At 43.5% G+C, this 21060-nt stretch overlaps 1 protein-coding gene across 1 annotated transcript in view; it reads left to right on the top strand.

Moving 5' to 3' along the window:
* Positions 1–21060, top strand: part of GRM1 (glutamate metabotropic receptor 1) — a 286217-nt gene that overhangs the window by 166225 nt on the left and 98932 nt on the right. The window contains exon 7 of the mRNA XM_039532360.1: positions 17144–17379. Within this exon, the coding sequence (XP_039388294.1) occupies positions 17144–17379 (236 nt within the window). The remainder of the gene's footprint in view (positions 1–17143; positions 17380–21060) is intronic.

The raw sequence follows: 21060 nt of genomic DNA, 5'->3' as shown, positions 1-21060 counted from the left end.
TGCCATGCAACTTTTTCAGTCTGACTGATGAAAGTACTGCTGTTATATGGCCCAGTTCTGCAAACCTTTCCCACACTGAACAGTGTTTACTTACATGAGTAGTCCCACTGATTTCCATACGACTGTTCAAATGAGTAAGTGCTACCACACAAGAATAAGAGGTTCAGAATCAGGCCTATTTTACTGTGTAATAATTTTCCCCTGCAGCAGCACATATTAAAGATGAGGCACTAGCTCTTAGTGGGCTAGTTTGTGACTACCCTGGACACCGGGGAACAGTGGAGGAGTAAGGATTCCCTCCCCTTCAAGCACTTTTGCACAGTCATGTTAGTACTCCCCACATTGCAGCTCTGAGTGTTGGGGAGAAATGCAGAGTTTGCATCCAGGAAGCAAGTAAAGTGGGAGGACAGGGGAGTAAGCAGAGCTGGCTGCAATGCTTAATTTGTGCCAGGGCTGAGCCCCGGGCACCTCTAGGCTTTGGTGGTTCATAGCCCCGGCACCTCTGGGCTTGCTGCATCAGTTATGAATGTAAAAAAATTGCTTGAGCCTGGCAGCTAATTGCTTCACAAATTGCTTGAGCCCCGGCACCGCTTTTTTGACAAATTAAGCATTGGCTGGCTGTCCATGCAGTATGAAGCAAGATGCAACCTAAAAAGGGCTGCAGCAAATTACCGCCACTCCTCCCCCCATGCACACCCCAGCAAACCTGGGTGTCCTGGGAGGTGACGGGCCACTGACATGTCATATCTTCAGGGGTTTCTCCTGAGGTAGTGCAACTACATGCTGCTCTTTACTCAGAGCTGGGCATAAAACACACAGATATCTGGCCCTATTCACCTCCATCAATATTTCTTCTTACATCTCTTCATAAAAGCAATTCCTGTATACCAAAACTATTCAGAGCTTAATAGATTAGATCCAGATGCTTTTATGTTCATGTCTGCAACAATATATTTTTCTTTTTCTGAAAGATCTCTGTTAAAGGCCTCTTCATTTTTGCCTTAGCTGCCATGTTTTGTGATTCATAAATATATTGTGAATATGACAAATCTCGAAAATTGTGGGGTTTTACTAGATTTTAAATGGATTAATAAAAAAAATTGTATGTTGAATATGTTGCTGAATGTATAACAAATGGCTTTTTCCCCAATCTTTGAAGTTACCTTTTACTGACCTGGGTTTGAAATGTTTGTTTTCATATATTGGCAATAAAGGCAGAAATGCATTAGGTTTCTTTGAGATAGGACAGTGGACCTCAGCCTTTTCCATACCATGAATCTATGTTATAACAGAAGAACATTTGGGGACTCCCCAGCTTCCTTATAGTTTTGAAACTCCTTTCCCCTCTAACCATAAATCGTTACTAAAATATCTGATCTGTAATAGTAGGATGGTGGTGTAAGGTAGGGATTCTAAAACTTTTTCATAATGTGGACCATATCTTAAAAAGTTGGTTGCATGGGCCAACTCCTCTTTGTGGATCCTTTCCATTCTCTCTGCAAATGTATTACATGCTTTTGCTTCAAGTTCAGCAGTTTTTTTACATGGAAAGGTAATATTAGTTAGGTAATGCAATTTTAGCTGTTTTTCAATGTGATTTAATATCTGGAAATAGGAAGGGGAGATAGCTGGTTGCTCACATGGTGCTATTTGCAGACTGCCAGAAATGCTCCATAGACCACCAATGTATTACAGATTGAGAACTGATGGTATGGCAAACTTGCCAATCACTTTCTTGTTCAAAACTTTCTTTGACTTTACATCTGGTGAAGTTAACTATTCAGGGTGGGATCCACAAAGGGACTTAGGCACAGCAACACTGAGTATCATGATGCCTAACTTTTAGGTGTCTAGAAAATCACCAGAATGACACAGTGATCCACAAAGCTGAGTTAGATACCTATACAACAAATGAGGAGAGATAGGCACCTAAAAATGCAACCCAGAAAAGCCAGCATGCTAGGCAGGAAGCCACCTAAGCCTAGCCAATAGGAGATGCTGACAACAAAAGTGTACGATAAGCCCCGCGCTTCTGAGATAGGCACTTCTCTGGTTAGCGACCCATGAATGGAAACCCCTCTCCTGGAGTCAGGTGGCTTAAGCACCTAGAGGCATTCATTGTGAAAAATCAGTTAGGTGCCTGTCTTGCTTCACACAAAACAGCCAGAGAAGGGGGGGTGGTGCCCACCTTATAACTTTTAGCCCTCTGGTTAGAGCACACACCTGGGATGTGGGAAACCCAGGTTCACTTCCCCTTCTGCCAGAGGGAAGAAAGGATTTGAACAAGGGTCTCCCATCTCACAGAAGTGTTCTCGAACCACTGAGCTATGGGATATTCTGATATGGGGCTTCCCTCAGTTTCTCCCGTTGAAGCTGTTCCACTGTGGATAAATGATTGGAGCAGGGGGACTGGACCCTAGGTCTCCCACTTCCCAGGCAGGTGACCTAACCACTAGTCTACAGAGTCATTCATTTGTTTGCTCTCTTTCAATGTCCCCCACCCCCAAACCAATGATATTTAAATATTTATCCACAGTGGAACAGTCTTTGGATCAGAGAGAGAGAGAGAGAGAGAGATTATTCAAAGCCAGGGAAGATCATGGTGTAATATGCCCAGAGGAATGCAGTGAGTGTGCAATGTACCAGCTTGATCAAACACTGCTTCCTGAGGGCTAGATTGAGAACATCATACTCAGTGGGACAACTGGGGTGAGTAGCTGGTCATTAATATGAGAAAAGGTTAACAATCTGGCTCTAGGTGGGAAGTTGCATTATGCTCTAATGTAAGCTTCTGAATGGTATTCAGGTGTACCACACAGGCATCTAATCTCAACATGCCGAAACACTGGTAGCTGTAGTGAGATATGCATCCGAAAGAAGAACTTGTACATGGTGAGAGGGCTGCAAGATTATCTCCTTAATAACCAAAATAGTGTGCTTAGAACCACTCTTTTGTATAAAAGACAATTACTAATTACAAACCTGCTAGAATTACCAACATAAATTGAAGAATTTGGGAAAGTTACTGGCTTTAATGTAAATGATGCTAAATCAGAAATTTTGGCCAATGATATTACATAGAGCAGAAAAAATATATACAATCAGTTTGTGAATTTTAGTGGGTGTTTGGTTTGGCAGCTTGGGAGCGACTATTCTGTTGAGTCTTCAGGATTTGTGTGAAGCGTAATTATCCTCCGATGATGTGACAACTTAATAGAGAAATGTAATAAGCTTTTAATATAGGGCCAAATTTTGCCTGGCTCTTAACCAGGTGTGCAGTAGGGAGAGAAAGCATAAGCAGCCTTCTTTCTTGCATGATGTACAAGAGAAACACTTTCCATTCCAAGTGCAAGGCACATTTCTTTGACTTTGCTGCTTCAAACACTGCAAGACACAGGCTCCCCCGCCAGGAAGAGGAATGGAGAAGGAGCCATACCTGACAGATGCTTGTCACTTTGTTTGTGCATCAGTGGGAGACACTCAGATAGGCTGTAGTCATCACCAGGCTAAGAACCCAGCCAGAATAGACTGACTAGAATAGAATCCCAGCCCCGGTGCTTATGCGCATGGTATCCAAAAAGGAATGGGGAACAGGCAAGGCTATGGCTTAATCCCCTCATGATCTAGTGTTTAGAGCTGGCGGACTGCATAGGGGAATAAGCTTCATACCTCCATCCTGGCATGTAGCAGCAGATGTCCATCTTCTGTGCCCTACGGAGCTTCACTTAGTGGTTGAGAAGGTTGGCTATGGTCAAAATGAACTTTCTTTTTGTCCTTATCCAATTCCCACTCATGGCAATGGAAGGATTCCTATTAATTCAGTATGAGATGGATCAGACCCTAGAACAGCTGTTCTTTTTCATACTTTCCCTTTAAACTTGCCAAAATTTTTTTTGAAAGGCCTGCTAAATAAAATCTCCAAGTGTATCTGGGAAGGAAGAAAGGCCATGGTACATATTAAATTCTTTATAAGTAGACTAACCCTCCCAATATGAGTAAATATTGAAAGACAATCCATTTAGTGTACATATTAACTGTGAAAAGCATAAAAAGGAGAAATTATGGATGGCTCTGAAGGGTGGGATGCACAAAGGTACTTAGGTGCCTAAACCCCAGATTTAGGTACATAAGTCTCGGGTATAGGCACCTACGTACCAGTTTTGGCTCCACTGCTATTCACAAAAACTCCCAGTGCACCCGGTAGGTGCCTAAACTCACTCGGCACCTAAGTAGTCAGAGAAAGTTCCCTAGGCACCTATGTTTCTGCCTCGTGTATGTGCACTGCTGCCTCCTTCTAGGCATCTGGACATCAATCTCCACACCCAAGCCATGCAGCAAGTCAGAAACCAGCTCATTGCATCCCTCAGAGCATATTACACCATGATCTACACTGGCTAGCAATTATTTTGCAGTCAGAGTTGTTATTCTGAGTAATAATGGGGTGACAGCTGGCTCTGTGAGACCATTTTTCTCTTGCTATGGTTGTGACGAGTGGAGAAGCTTAAAGTACTGTGACAGCCCAGGCCTACAAGGGAGGAGGGTTGCTGGCAGGGTGTTTTCTGAGAGAAATTCTCAACATTGGAACTTGCTGTGTCCCCATCTATTCCCTCCCTGGACTGGCATAACACGAATTGACCTTCAGGCATATTTCGAGGTTCATCTCTTTTGTAAGCCTTTGTTGAGAGTGTGGGATGATGGGGGAAAGGTGGCTGGATGATAGTCATTATTGATATTTGGTGAGCTGGGCTTGGTTCAGATGGGCAACTCATCATAGTTAGAATTTTTACCCTTACCTTTGTCTAATTAAAATATTTGAACAAACATCTGCAGCTTTGGGAAAAGTGCTTTTAAAAAGTAATAAATACCAAAGAATAAAAAAATATTACTTTGAAAGTTCTCTAGCAACAGTTGCTTTGGATTAGATGTGACATCATGAGTTGCAAGCCTGAGTGAATTATTCAAAATAAATAATTATTCAATGATTTTTTTCTTCCCAACCCCCACCCTCCCTGTTCACTAACTGTCTATGAACAGATTGCCTAATTCTCAAGTGAATTCATTATTCAAATTATTCACCAGCTTCTTCCACAAATAATTCTCAGTCTGCAAATTGTTCACGATCTGTTCATTACAGATATAATGCAACGCGTGCTGTGTTGGTGGGTTACAGAAGTTTCCTGGTATTGCTTCTGCTTACTGACTGGATGGCTTCTGTAACCAACCAAAATAATGTGAATTGTGAGTTTTACAGTTGAACATACAATTTTAAATTAACTTTTGGTGAATATTTGTGCTAAAAATTCATTATTCACAAGTGTTCATTCAAATGCTCACAGGAAGCAAATAAACAAGGCTTGTGGACATGGCCAAATTGACCTTTTGTTTTGGAATTCACAGATAGTTGTGGAAACATTTTACATGGTTTGTTCAGCTTTGATTTACAACTCCACCAGAGCTGCTGTTCTATCACACTTTTCATAACATAATATAAAACATAACATAACACTACCTCTTGTGTTCTGTTTTATTTAAATTAACATGTTGTACTCTGTACATAGTACTCTGTAATTTGAATTGAACAGAGTGTTCTTAACTCCTTGGCCTGAACTACTGTGTATTCTTTTTGTGTGTTGTTAAATAGCAGTTGCATTCCATCCCAGAGGTGGCTACATTTATATAGCTAGTGAAGTAATTCCTGTACAGTGTGTGTGGAGTCTTAGTTTTCAAACTTGCTCGTGTAAATAGCTGGGTCAAAATCCTTGTGCATACATGTACCTAGACATAGAAGATGTGAAGAAATATCAATTTCAGCAAGTAAATGCAAAACTTAGGATATCCTGTTTAGACATCCATGTTTGAAAATTGGTCTCTGTCTTCAAAAAGGAGATTTCTAAAACTCACTGTGAGTGTCAGTTCCAGGAAATTTTGTTAAATCTTATCTTATAAGAGGGGTGAGCTAGAGGCAGGGCCGGCTCCAGGCACCAGCATTCCAAGCTGGTGCTTGGGGTGGCAATCTGCAAGGGGCGGCAGTCCCTGTTGTTTTGCCCCCAAGCAGCGCGCCGAATTGCTGCAGCGGGGGCAGTCCGTGCGCCGTTAGGGCGGTAGGCGCGTTTCTGCGGTGAGGGCAATTCGGCGGTAGCTTCTATGTTTAGCTGTCTGAGGCGGCTTCAGCTAAACATAGAAGCTGCCACCGAATTGCCGCCACCACGGAAACGCTCCTGCTGCCCTAAGGGCACACGGACTGCCCCCGCCGCCCGCTGTGGCAATTCGGCGCACTGCTTGAGGCAGTGAAAACTGTAGAGCCGGCCCTGGCTAGAGGATGACTCTCTCTTTCTGAGAATCACATTAGAAATACAAACATTAAAGGAAAATTCTGGGCCCATCTGTGATAGTCAACATTTAGGAAAACTCTAAAGGCGAGCTCCTCTGCTGCACTGAGCCCTGCTCAACTTGGGAACAGGAGCGGTGGAAAAGTGAGTTCAAGCTATTTCCTTGATCCTGTGGGTCACTAGAAACCAAAATAAGGAAAAGCACAGAACGTACTGCATCAATCCTTTACAAAATGTAGTATACTCCCACCCAGGCAGTCAGCTAGCTCTGCTGATTGGCACATAGGAGATGGAGCCCTGTCTCCACTTACTTACTCCCTGTGCCTCTCTGCCCACTCCCTGATCACTTACTCTCAGTGGGAAGTCTGAGGTGCACGGCTCTGTTCTCATCCCTTCACACCTGGATCCAAGATCTGGGTCAATCTTATGTGGAGGATGGAGGGGCCTTATTTCCTCTTTTCCCTTGCATGGCCATGGAGTACCAACACAGTCTAGTCCCTTAGATTTATATATTCATGGATGGAATTCTCAGCTGGGATGCCACTTGGTTTATCTGCCTAAAAATGTACTATATCTATGCTGTAAGCTCTTTGAGGTGCGGACTCTCTCTTTCTCGCTGTATGTACATTGTCTAGCATAATCGGGCCACAATCACAGTTCAGCTGTTACCCCCAGCATATAAACAACAATAAGTTCAACAAAGATTTCCCTGGAACTAATACAGAGTTAAAGAACATGGATTCCTTAAAACCTCGAAATCTTATATCTGGGTGCGCAAATCGGTCCTTACGTATATTTATATGTCTGCTTGATGATCTGACTGTGCTAGGATTTGGCTTTCATATTTATTTGTCTGTTTGAAAATGGACCTTCTCCCTAACCCCCCTCCCCACACACACACATTTTGTTTAGAAAAGAAGTGACACATTCACAAAACTTCATAATGTTGTGCATTTCTAATATACAGAATTAGGATTCCATTCTCCTGTCAAGCATCAGGGTAGGAAGCCCGTATATACCTTTGAAAATCAGCTATTGCCCATGAGAATGTATGTGTGGTAGCTGATTTTCCAGGGTATGCAGCAGTGTGCACCTTTGAGAATGGTTAAAACCTCACTACATGAGTATAGCAGCCACACTTACAAAATACTGTTGATGCAAATAGTATCAAGAATCTTCACAATAAAGACCCCCAAATAACATATTGATATGATAGACAGTTAACTTACATTATGTAAATAATATGCAAATATATGCACTGCATATGGTAAATAAAACCTTCCTAAATGCACATTTACAAAACAGACAATCCATCATGGTCCATGAGATTACCATCTGCATTTTTAAACGAGCATTCCAAAAACTCTGCAAAGTCAAATCAGTGTCATTTATTTTGTATGAAACAGTGATCTACCATTTATCGTTCTACTGTAGATTCCTTTCACAGTACCAGTCATTCAAAAGGATCTACTTAGTAACTATATATTGGGACCGCCTCACCAACTACTGAATTACTTGCTCTGGCATGAAACACAAGTAACTAGTTCCCTGGTATTGCTGTGTGCTGCTAACAGTTAAGGACAGGAAGTGAAGAATTCTGTATATAATTGAAACTAAAGGGGAAATTTTAGGGTGGCAGAATCTTACCTGGATTGGAATTTTACCAGTATGCAAACTTTAACTCTGCAGAAAGTGCCTTGAGATTTTTAATTACCACACGTTTTTTGTGTTGTTTTAATGTTGTTGGACCTCTACTTTACATCTTATTCAAAAGACAGTACCACCAGCAGCACGTTGCACCAACCCCATGCTTGATGCTGGGCCAGAGGGAGGAGTGTTGCCTACTCAGTTATATACACCACTTCAATCCAAATACTGATTGGGTTTGAACCTGCTTAATTTTTGAGACATGTCAAGATTACAGACTTAGGTGGGATGGGTGCAGTGTATGAATAATGTTTAGTGTCTAAAATAAGCTGACAATTGCACAGTTGGACACCAACTCTTTAATTGCTCTCATTGTGCATGGCCTTGGGCGAGGGGTTTTAGGACACCAGAGTGTCAATTTCCCACTTCCATGTAACTATTTTCTGGGAAGGTGGCTCTGTGGTCTTCTGTCTAATGCTTCTGCCTGAAACCCTCAATGTACCGCTTCTTGATGCTTTTAGCAGTCAGGCAGCAGTCCCGTTATCCTTTTAGTCCGTCAGTTGGCAAATCATTATCCTACTTCCCCATTCTAATTTTTCTGGGGGTAGAAATCAGACAGTAAAGCAGTTCCCACCAAATCCAAGATTGTGGTATGACAATGTACAGCCTTTGAGCCTGATCCTGCCAGCACTTAGGCATGTGCTTCACTTTATGTACTTGAGTAATGCCACTGAGTTTAATGAAACGAATCACATGTAAAGTTAAACATGCACCTAAGTGTTTGGAGATGCAGGGCCTTTATGTGTAACCTGCTGAATGACTGAAGAAGCAAGGGGATCTTCCATGTAAATGGAGGCTGTATTTTCAGGCTTGATCCAATGTGTATTGACTTTAATTGGAGTCTTTCAACAGATGTCAGTGGCTATTAAATTAGATCCTCAATGCATACACAGAAGAGGGAAAAAGTTACTTTGCCAATTCCTGGCTCCCAAATGCTTGACAACGTCTGCATTCTCTTAGCATAGTGTTTTGTATGGTGTGTATGCTACGTGAATATATAATATCCACATTCCTGTTTTTAGTAGAATTTATCCCTCTCTTTATTGTTGCCAGTGCTGCCTTTATCCTTGCTCAGAAATGAGCGAATGTTTTGCCTTTAGAATATACCAGGCTGAGCAAAGTGACAAGTACTTAAAAAATAATAATAAAAAAAAAATCAAGGAGAGAATGCCCTGACCTCTCAATGACAGTTTTGTTTTCCTCTTATGGAATTTACTCTGGGCCAGATTCTGTCACCTTTAATCATGTAATCATGTTGAGTAGCAGCAGACTACGCTGGCTGCAGTGGAACTGCTTGTGAAATAAGACTACCTGAAGCATTTGCACTTGCTTGGTTAGCCCTGTAAACTAAGCTTGGGTTTGAAGTGCAACAAGTTGTGCCAAAATACCACAGAGAGGCTGTTATAGTAATATTTCCACCTGCCGAGACAGGAATCTATCTGAAGTTTTTATACTGAGCCAATATCTGAGTACCCGAGGAAGTACCAGAAGTCCATAAGAGATTCCATTTATTATGAGATATACAGACGGGCACTAAACTCAAGAAGTTCAGTTAGTTTGAATAAGCACCCGGAATACTGGGCATTTATCTGACTTGAACGCCGAATGGTTTAAGATTCACACGTCACTACTAGGATCTCTATTGCTTTGAAACACTTTTTCTGGCTAATGATTGCTAGCCTTCTGTCAGGAGATTTTCATGCAAGTTGACATTCAGATTAAAATGTCAAAATATCCCTGGGTACAATTGTTTTCATTTAAAAATAAAAATAAATGAAAGTGAAAAGATAATCCCATGTTTAAATCATTTAGAAGTTAAACATAACTGGCAAAGCAGTGATGAGAAGGGTGTTCAGAAACATGCTTTGTGGGGGTGGAAGGCAAATACTTGGTTTGTATGAAAGTGCTTTGGTTGTATGGAAAGGAGAGAAAAGCAAGAATATATAATATGGATTTATAACAATATGTACCAAAAAAGCACTATTCTAGATTATAAGCACCTTTGCTAGAATTTAAAAATACAAAGCAAGATTCATTTCTTTAGCACACATAAAGGAGTTTTTTCCTAATCAGTTTCAACACTTAGCATCTTCTATTTTAGTAGTGTGGAAAAAAACACAAACATTAAATTATTAATATAAATACTTTAACCGAAATACAAATATACAGTTAATTGGCTAATCCAAAAATATTTGACACAGCTGCCAATGGGCAAGTGTCCAATCCTGCAAACTTGAAAGCATATGAATCAGCTCCCTTCTACAGCCTCAGTCCATGAAGTCAGTGGAGCTTTGTGTGGATGCAAGAATCCATCCATGCATATAAGGCTGAAGGACTGGAATCTGTCTCATTTACCTTATCTTTAAAATGGCGATATTAATACCTTCCTATGGAAAAGCACCATGTATCTTTCATGTATTCTTAATCAATCTCCTGTTTCTTTCTTTCTTTCTTTGCTTGGAAAAAGCATCTTGAATGTTAATACACTGAGAACTGCACTGGGGAGTGAAGGAGAGCACAGCGTAAGCATTAAGGTCTTGAAGAGGATGAAAATAGAATGCTTGATTGCTGGTTGTCTCATCAATCTATACAAAAAACCAGCTGACAGTATGTTCTTGTTTGGAAAAAAATAGGAAACTGGAAATCCATTTTATTTCTCCGTATGTTGGAATCACGGGAATATCTGTGCCAGGTTAAAGTCTGGGTTTCAAAAAAATACAACAGATTCAGCTGTTGCTATTTAAACTACAGTTCAGAAATTCCTAGTGTAACACATCATTGAGATAATAAATCTAAACAGAAAAAAACCTTCTGATTTTCCTTCCCCTAAATCAATCCGTGTTGATAAGTAGTAACAGCTTAGAGAGAGGTAACTTAGGAGTATTTCCCATTTGATCTGATTTTTTTGTGGGAGGGGGCATTTGCATTTGCATTTAGCCGCATGAGGGTTTCAGCAACTAAATTGGGACAGAGATGAAGAGCATCTTGCAGAGAACTGGCAACCGCTTTGATTGTGACAAACAACATGAAACAGTAATGAAAACAGTTGGTTGTCTCTTTTTTCTGACAGTGAGCAAACGCTGCTCCTAGTTCCACACCCACACATGTCCCCTTCTAGCTGCTTTTCTGCATTCACACTTTAAAGGCCTCCATACAGCAGCAGCTACCAGACTCATCTCAAGACAACAACACTGCACAATAAACACAATCTGATGGTAACTGTAATGGGCAATACAGTTAGTGGATATGTTGCCACCTTGTGGCATCCATAAGCAATGCCAATCTTTCATGTATGTATGTAGTGTAGTTGTAGCCATGTCAGTCCCAGGATATCCAAGAGACAAGGTGGGGTGAGCTAATATCTTTTATTGGACCATTTTCTGTTGGTGAGAGAGACAAGTTTCAAGCCACACAGAGCTCTTCTTCAGGTCTGGGAACCTTCATTGCACCTAACTTGTGGAAGGCCTTCATGATTCTATTTTTTTCACAATAAAAAAATCACTTAGACTGGGATTTTCAAAGGGAGTTGGGCACCTAACTCCCTTAGGCTACTTTGAAAATTGCAGCCTTAACATTTTTCCTTGAAAGGGGGTCCACTACTGCCTAGCCAAGAATGGATTAATTAATGTTTTCTCTATTAGAGCTCCAACACCATGAAACACCCTGCTTTAGCCAACGACTCACTGACCTAATAGGATGTTCAGGACCCCCGTTGAAGCACATCTATGTGTAATCTCTTGGCCCTGATTCTGCAGTCAGATCCACACACAGGTAAATGCACAGAGCTGCATTAAGACCTTGCCTACATTTGCGGCAGCGTACAGGGTACGTGCAGCTACCTGCTGCAGTGACAGGCTCCAGCAGCGGAGAGCCACTGGACTCTTTGTGCACTGCTTCCCCCTGCCGGCTGCCGGAATCTTTTTTCCTGCAGCGAGGGAAGCCTGCAGGACACTACATGGCTAAACGTAGTAGTGCAGACATGGGAGCCACTGCTTTAAGGTGTTGAGGGCTATGAAGGGTATGTACCATAGGGTTCAGGTGTGTTTGGGCACTCTACTCTACTCAACTCAACTGAGCCATGTCTTGCTGTCTACACCGTTATTTATACCCATGCTAACTGGGCATGCAGTGTCTCTATTGTACACACCACCATAAATGTAGACCTATCCAAATGTGCCCACACAGATTCAATAGCAGGACTGGGGCCTTAGCTTGTAGGTATGCAAACATCCCTGCCCAAGTGTTTCAGTTTGTGATCAACTTGCACGCTCCATGTTCCTCCTTTCCTTAGATCTTTCTGTGGTTAGTTAATAAAACATCTAAAGAGGTAGAGAGGTTAATGTTTGCCACTATAACATTGATCACACTGTGTGTTCTGTCCCTTTCTCCTACCCTTTGTCTTGTCTATTTAGATTATAACTCTTTGGGACAGGGGCCTTCCGCTCCTCTTTGCTTGTTCAGTGCTTTGCACAATGGGGCCCTGAGCGTCAGTGGTCCCTAGGCACTTCGGTTAAAAATCTGATTAATAATAATAAGATGAGTGTGTGTGTGGTACCAGCATTCCTGTGCTCCACATACATGATTACCTGGTGCCGGTGATGTCTGTGGTCCAGAATCATTAGAAGCGTTGCTCCTTTGCCGTGGTCTCTAGTGTCGAACATAAACTGTAGGATGGCAGGGACCATAATACAATAACCCTTCCCACCCTGACTGTTTTTCTTGCAGTTTGACCACATGTTAAAAGTGAAATGCTAGGACACTAGGACAGGGTTGGGAGGAGAACATGGGGGAGGTTTTTACAGGGGCCCCTCTTCCACCACCCTTCCTTTTTCAAAATGAAAAACTGGGACATATTAGAATAACGGGAAGGATGGGGAGAAAAAAATATTTTCCCGTCTGTTCTTCCTGTACAATTTTTTTTCAAGTATTGCTTCTTCTCCATCCCCCTAACCCTCCCAACTTTCTCTTACCTTCCTATACATCCTTACTGTCTTCCATTCATAGCCTTCACCCATACTCAACCCTTTCAAATACCTCACCTCCATCCAGGCTCAGAGTTCCCTAGACTTCCTCCAACCCCTTCTTGCCCAGAAATTTCCTCCTACCTGACACATAGGCACCGCTCTGGGGGTGCTCTGGGGCTGGAGCACCTGTGGGGAAAAATTGGTGGGTGCTCTGCACCCACCGCAGCTCCCTGTCCTGTCCCCCCACCCCAGCTCACCTCTGCTCTGCCGCTTCCCCTGAGCATGCAACAACTCCGCTTCTTCCCCCTCCCTCACAGCACTTCCTGTGTAAAACAGCTGATTCGCACCAGCCAGCATTGGGAGGCAGGGCCGCCTAGAGGGGAGGCAAGTGGGGCAATTTGCCCCAGGCCCCGCAGGGGCCCCCAAGAGAGTTTTTCGGGGGCCCTGGAGCGGGGTCCTTCACTCGCTCCGGGGGCCCCAGAAAACTCCCGCAGGGCCCGGGCCCCTGGAGCTTCTTTCGCTCCGGGTCTTCGGTAGCAATTCGGCGTTGGGGGGTCCTTCCGCTCTGGGACCCACTGCCGAAGTGCCCTGAAGACCTGCGGTGAGGGGTCCTTCCACCCCGGGACCTGCCGCCGAAGTGCCCTGAAGACCCACGGTGGGGGGTCCTTCTGCCCCAGGACCCGCCGCCGAAGACCCCAGGCCCCCTGAATCCTCTGGGTGGCCCTGCTGGGAGGGAGGGGGGAGCAGGGGGAATGCGACACTCACAGGGAAGAGGTGGGGCTGGGGCGGGGATTTGGGGAAGGGGTCCAATGGGACAGGGAGTGGGTGGAGTTGGGGTGGGAACCTTGAAGAAGGGGTCGGGATGGGGGTGGGGCTGGGGGCGAGCACCCACCGGCACCTGGAAAAGTTGGCACCTATCACCTGACACCCCTAGACTCAGAACTCTGGTCCCCGCGGGGGCTAAGAACACCACTCCTCCTCTTGCTTTGCCATCCCACCCTTCAGAGCCCTCACCTTGGCTCCGAAATCACGTCTCCTCTCATCCAGCCTGCTCCAAGCCCCTCCTGCACTTACCAGATCTAGCGAGGCTCAAAATCCCCACCCAAACCCACAGGCTCCGAGCTTTCTCCCTACTCCTAGAGACCCCAGCCTCACTTCAGAACCTCCTCTTCCTGCCACTAGAAACACCCTTTGGAGGCTCAGAACCATTCTCTCCCTTCTTAAGTAAATGCCCCTCTCCCAACCACATTATCTTACACACCTCTTGATGAGCCTGGAGAAGGGTGAGCATTGGCATTCAGCAATAAAGAGGGACTGGCAGCAGGGAGCCCCCTATTGATCTGGACTAGCCCTGCAGAGTCCCATGTTCCATACTCAGCACCTGCTGTTACTGCCGTTTGCAGGAACTCCAGGTGGCAATAGAACAAGCTTTAGCTTTGCCACAATTCCCCACAAGGCTGGCCTTACCATGAGGCGAACTGAGGCGGCCGCCTCAGGTGCCAGACTGTGTGTGTGGTGGTGGGGGGGGGTGCCACTAGGACCCAGAGTGTAGAAAATTGTGTCTGCTGCTGGTGTAGATGTATTCTCTCTGCTCCAGATGCACAGAGATGGTGGAGTGCTGTGCTGGAGGAAGGAGGGCACAAGAGACATAACAGGCAGGCAGGAGAAAAGGTGAGAGGGAATAACAGAAAGCAGCAGGAGCTGCAGGGAGATAGGAGGAGGAGCCTCTTACGTACCTCTCTAGCACCCCCAGGAGCCTGGACTGATTAACACTAGCTTCTCAGGGAGCTTCCTGTTTCCTGCTGCTTCCCTGAACCCACTTGAGAACAGGCAGTCAACTGAAGTAGTAGGAGCCAATTAGGCTCTTAAGATGCTGATATCTTCCCTCATTCAGGCCCTGCTACCAGCCTGCTTATTTGTTCCCTTCAACTGAGTGTTGAGAGCCCCTACAGCTGGCACAGAACAGCAGTCATGAGTGAAAGCTCACTGACATTACTGAAAGCAGGATTGGGCTCCAAATTATCACAAGAATGGTTGCTAACAAAGCTTTGCTTGATTATAGCATATTCCTGCAAATTTAGCTGACATCTGGTTTCAGGTAGATTTAAGTACATGGGGAATTTGAGGAGTAACAAGTCTTTGCTGGGCTAGAAGACACCACAGAAACATTAGACAGTCAACATTTCAAATCAAGGTAGCTCTTCCATCACCTATAACTCAAAGAATTTGACACGCTGTCCTTTGCTTTCAGAGTGGAAGTGGCAACATTTTCCAAGCCAAAGTTATATATAAATCTTTGTAAAGTGACTTGATTTAATAAATCCTTTTGACTCAGTAATTATCCTACTTGACTCTACGGTTTGTTGAAAACCACAAATGTTGTGACACATAATGAAGTAATTGTGCAAAGAGGGATGTAATTACTTATGCTGCAGGAGTGACTTTTTGTTTGTTTTCCTACTTAAAAGAAACAAACTTTGGACCTCTCACTGTTTTTATAGGGCTAGATTGGTATTTGTACTATATGGACTATAAAAACCTCCCCCCCCCCCGCTCCCTTACACCTGTGCATGTGCTACTCAGTCCTTGGGTAGAGGTGCTGAGGAGTAAGTGGGCACTGTGCTAGGGCTTTTGAGCTGTGCTCCGGCTCCACTCCAGCTCCAAGCAAAAACCTGCAGCTCCACTGCTCTGGAGCTGCTTCGTGCTCTGCTCCAAAGCCCTGCACTCTGCACCCAATTATTCCCCGAAGCAAATGGCTAAGGGGTGGGGGGGAATAGGAAGAGCCCTGGTTTCCTCCTCTCTCCAGAACTGCACAGCTGACATATTGCAGGGAGAATCATAGAGGTGTATGGGGCCACAGAAAGAGGGACTCCTGCCTTAAAATGTGTATCTCTGGTCAGTCTAAACACTCCACCTTGCTCTGGGCTCTGCGTAAGGTACAGTCTACTCCTTAGAATGGAGCCCATGTAAATGTATCTGTTGGGAGTTCTGCATAATCAGTGCAGATTCAGACTGGAAGGAGCCTATATTTTGGTGGCTATAGTCCAGATGTTCTTTTCTTAGTGGTCAGTCACATTGATTTTGTTGATCTCCTTGCTGCTGTTGCTGAAGCAAACAGATTAAATTCTTTCAGTGGCAGAGTGCTACTGTTGTCATTCCAGATGGATGCAGCTAGTTCTTTAGATGTCAAAATAATCTATTTCTCTGGAGACATGACCATGCACATTAAAATTAAAGTGGGCTGACTTACATTTGCACTTAAATTAAACCTAAGTACCCGTGTTCTAAGGGGAGTCAAAGAAGAATGGGAGGATGCGGCTAAATCAGTGAACTTGGAGTTAGTGAACTAACTTAAAAATCAGATGCTAAGCCAAGTGACCTCATTCAAAACCATTCAACTGACTCTTCATCAAGTAATATGGTCAGGGAAATATTTTTTTTTCTCCTCAGGGTTTTAGGATTGTCTTTATTTTTAGCACTGTCAGTTTGGATTGACAGTAAAAATAAATAAAAGCCATTTGTTTGTAAGAAAAACATGTTTTCATAGATTTCCAGAAGGAGCAAAAACAGTATGTGGCTTTCTTTTCAATTGATTCAGTTTTCCTATGCATTCTTCCTCCCCACTCTCTCTTCCACCCTGACGCATTTCTCAGTTTATGTTTGATTTGAATTATTCTGCTAGCTTCCAGAGCCATGATTGCTGAGATCACAGCTATGTCGTGCTAAAGTCCCAGGGTTTTGAAAAATCATTATTGTTCCATTGAGTTTAGACCCTTACAGAATAGAATGAGCAATGCAGTATTCTCTCAATCACAAAAAATATAGCATCCCATGTCCGAAGCATACCTAGACTATTTCAAGTGGGACAAAGAAATCAGTTTGAAGATAAATATCTCCCTTTAATTCCAAATGAGTTAATCAGCCCTCAGTCTGACAATAGTTAGACATTGCTAACCAGAGTAGTCACCTTAATTTTTCCAATTAGCTTTTCACTTCTATGCCTACATTTTTGACTCACTTGGAATGGGCTTTAGATATCTCCTTGGCAGTATCTTTTCAAGGGTGTCAGCTTGGTTTTGTCTAGGTGCTCTTTCACACCAGATTCCTGTATCTCTGTAATAATTTTTCCTTCCCTCTTTTCAGTGATGGCTGGGCAGACAGAGATGAAGTAATTGAAGGTTATGAACCTGAAGCAAATGGAGGTATCACTATCAAATTGCAGTCCCCAGAGGTCTTGTCATTTGATGACTATTTTTTGAAGTTACGTTTGGACACCAACACCCGAAATCCCTGGTTTCCCGAATTCTGGCAGCACAGATTCCAGTGTCGTCTTCCAGGACACCCTCTCGAGAACCCCAACTTTCAAAAGAACTGCACCGGTAAAGAATTAAATATTTTTTTCATCTGGATCTATGTGGTTTGAGAAACCCATCTCTCCCTGATTTCTTAATGTGAAGTTAGTGCTAGTGAAAAATGCTCAACTCAGAGCTATGAGACCAAAACTCTCACTAACTGATGTGCCATTTGCATTGGTTATGCAAGCTCTCCTACTGCCCTGTCAGTGTAACTCTGTCCTCTTGCATGTTTCTTCTGCATCCAACAAGGATGCCATTAATGCCAAATTTGATGGCGTTCATCATATGAACATCTGTCCAATACCAAATCATTTTGCATAGGCAACTGTATAGACATTGTATGTGTATAGTTGTAGCTATGTTGGTCCTAGGATATTAGAGAGACAAGGTGGGTGAGGTAATATCTTTCACTGGACCAACTTCTGTTGGTGAGAGAGACAAGCTTTGAAACCACACAGAGCTCTTGTTAGGGCCGGAAAGGAACTCTGAGCACCACAGCAAAATGCAGGGTGGAACCAGGGGTGAAAGTAATTTACAGGATTTACCTGTACTGCCGGAGTCCTGAGTGGGGCATGGTCTCATCTGGAAGATTTAAAGGCCCTGGGGCACCGGCTGTGGCTCAGAGCCTGAGGTCCTTTAAATCAACCCGGGGCTCCCAGCTGCAGAGGTAGCTGGGCACCCCCGGGGCTCTGGGGCAAATTAAAGGCTGGCCACCACAGAGCTCTGGGCCCTTTAAATCACCACCGCAGCTCCGGTGGGGAGCTCTGGGCCCTTTAAATCCTGGCCCCAGCCCGGCTGCCAGAGCTGCAGGGGGGAATTTAAAGGGCTCTGGGCTCCCTGCAGCGGCGGGGAGCTCTGAGCCCTTTAAATCCCGGGCCCAGCCCGGCCGCCGGAGCTGGGGGGGGATTTAAAGGGCTCTGGGCTCCCCACCACTGCAGCCCTTTAAATTCCTGCCGCGGAAGCTGGTGCAGTCCGGCACGGCATACTGGCTCTTGCCGGTACGCCGTACCGGACCAGACTGCCTTACTTTCACCTCTGGGTGGAACAGATTGTTTAACATAAGTAGTTAGCACATATCATAAGGGACCATTCAAAGTAGAGTGGCCTGTTAACACCTCTGCAGTCTTAGGACAAAAAGAGGGAGTTAGTGGGTTACAGATTGTTGCAAAAGCCATAAATCCAGTGTCTCTGTTCACTCTGTGATTTTTGGTATCTAGCAGAGTAATGAATTTGAGCTCCCGGGCTCGTCTTTTGAAAGTGTTATGCAGGTTTCCTTTAAGGTTGAGGATCGATAGGTCAGATACAGAATGATCGCTTTGTAAAGAGTGTTCATCCACAAGTAATAGGGTGTTTTTGTCTTTTATCATTTTCCTGTGTGATTTCATTTGAGATCACAGTGATTGTCTGGTTTCACCCACGTAGTTGTTGTTGGGGCATTTAGTGCGCTGGATGAGGTACACCACATGTTGTGCTAGGTATGTGTAGCATCCATGGATCTTGAAAGGGGGTATTGATCATTGTAGCAGTGGAGATATGTCTGCGGGTTTTGCATCTGTTGTTCTGGCAGAGTCTGGTGCCAATTTTAGTTGGTGTGTCCTGGTCTGTGGGGAGCTTGTTTCTCATGATGAGCTTGGAGAGGTTGGGGTGTTGTTTCCTGGCCAGAAGTGGGGGTTCAGGAAAGATATATTTTTCTGATATATTCAGGAAAAGATATATTTTTTCTGGGGTCCCTAGCAAATATGGGCTGTAGTTGTTTGACGATGCCCCATATGGGTTCCAGTGTGGGGTGGTAGGTGACAACTAGGGGTATGCAGTCAGGGGCGGTTTCATTACTGTATTGAAGCGGGTTCTTTCGGGGGGTATTTGGGTGGTTTGTTCCATGATGCCATCTACTTCTCCGGTGGAGTGTCCTTGTTTGGTGAAGGCGGTTTTAAGTGTACTAAGGTGTATATTCTAGACTTTCTCCTTGGAGCATATTCTGTGGTATCTGAATGCCTGGCTGTAGATAACAGATTTCTTGATATATTTGAGATGGTTACTGGATGGAGCTATTAAGGTAGATGTGGTTTTCTGGTATATGGTTGTCTGTACAGTTCCATTTTTGAAGCTGATGTTGGTGTCCAGAAAGTTGATCCAAGTGTGGGAGTGTTCCCGAGAGTGATTGTGTGGTTGAAACCAGACAATCACTATGCTCTTGAATGAACTCACACAGGAAAACTATAGAAGACTAAAACACTCTATCACTTGTGGGGGAACACTTTTCACAAAATGATCGCTCTATATCAATCCTGAAAGGAAATCTGCACAACACTTTCAAAAGACGAGCCTGGGAGCTTACCTTCATTACTCTGCTAGACACTAAAAATCATGGAGTGAACAGAGACAGAGGATTTATGGCTTATTACAATAATCTGTAACCTACTAACCCCCTCTTTTTGCTGTATGACAGCTGATATGTTAATGGACCACTCTACCTTGAATGGTTCCTTACAATATGTGCTAACTACTTATGTTAAACAATCTGTTCCACCTTCCATTTGCTGAGATGTTGGGAGTACCTTTCCCTTTGTGTGCCTGGGCAGCTTGTCTCTCTTGCCAACAGAAGCTGGTCCAATAAAACCTTGTCTCTCATTGCATGGTAATGACTTTTAGACTTTCAACTCCAGGCCTGGCCTGCATTTGAACTGCTGACATCGATCTTGTCATTTCTAAAACATTTCCATGGCTACCTAGGCATCCCTGCCCCTTGTTTAATAGAATAAGTAAATACAAACACAGTTTAATCAAATGTTAAAATAATGACATATTTTATAGTTGAAAAATCCTTCCACATGAATTCAAGCTTCTTTCTCTTATCTTAGTTTTGTGCAATATTGCTAATCTTATTTTATACGTAGGGTTTCCTTCAGCTATCATTTCACTGTATGTATCCAGCTTTCTGTTAGTGCTACGCTGTGTACTGAAATGAATTTCAAAGTGTCAGCAAAGTTTGCAATTTATTGGCTCAATTATTTCTATGCATATAGGGTAAAACTTGTTAAAGACACACTTTGTCATTTACAGCCTTTAACTAAGGCATGCATTATCTGAGAAGTCTTTAACTTTAAATAACCAAGACTTCACTGGGTAAATTATTATTCATTATTTGTATTATCATAGTGTCTAGGAGTCTCAGTCATGGACCAGGCCCCCATTGTGCTAGCACAGAACAAAAAGTCTCTGCCCCAAAGATCTTACAGTCTAAGAATAAGACAAAAGACAACAGATGGACACAGACAGACAGGAGAGCACAAGGAAACAGTGACACAGTATTTGTAGCATGACCGGCAGTGGTAAAATAACATACTTGTATAAGAATTCTTTGTTAATTGTTTCTAAAAGTTCTCCAACTCAGTTTGACAGTTGGTTGTGGCTACTTTCTTCCCAAAGATAGCTAGACTGTAACTTTATTTAATCAAAGGTTTTATTATAGGTGGTGAGACAGGACAGTTATCTTGTTTTATTGCCAATAAAGCTGCAGGATATCTTTAGGTTTTTAAAAAAAGACAGAGATTTAATCAAGTGTTTATCTATAATAAATCATAAATGTAACTAGTGGAAGAAGCCATTGATTGCCAGATAACAGTTTCAGCTGTCGGTCTTTTATTAAGCGTTTCTGGATCTGGAAGAAAGCAGCTGCAAATTTCTGGCAACTCATATGTTCCA

The sequence above is a fragment of the Mauremys reevesii genome, linkage group 3 (genome assembly GCF_016161935.1).
Source record: "Mauremys reevesii isolate NIE-2019 linkage group 3, ASM1616193v1, whole genome shotgun sequence".
Classification (NCBI taxonomy): domain Eukaryota; kingdom Metazoa; phylum Chordata; order Testudines; family Geoemydidae; genus Mauremys; species Mauremys reevesii.
The sequence above is the reverse complement of the archived record's forward strand: the minus strand, read 5'-3'. Positions and strand labels throughout refer to the sequence as shown.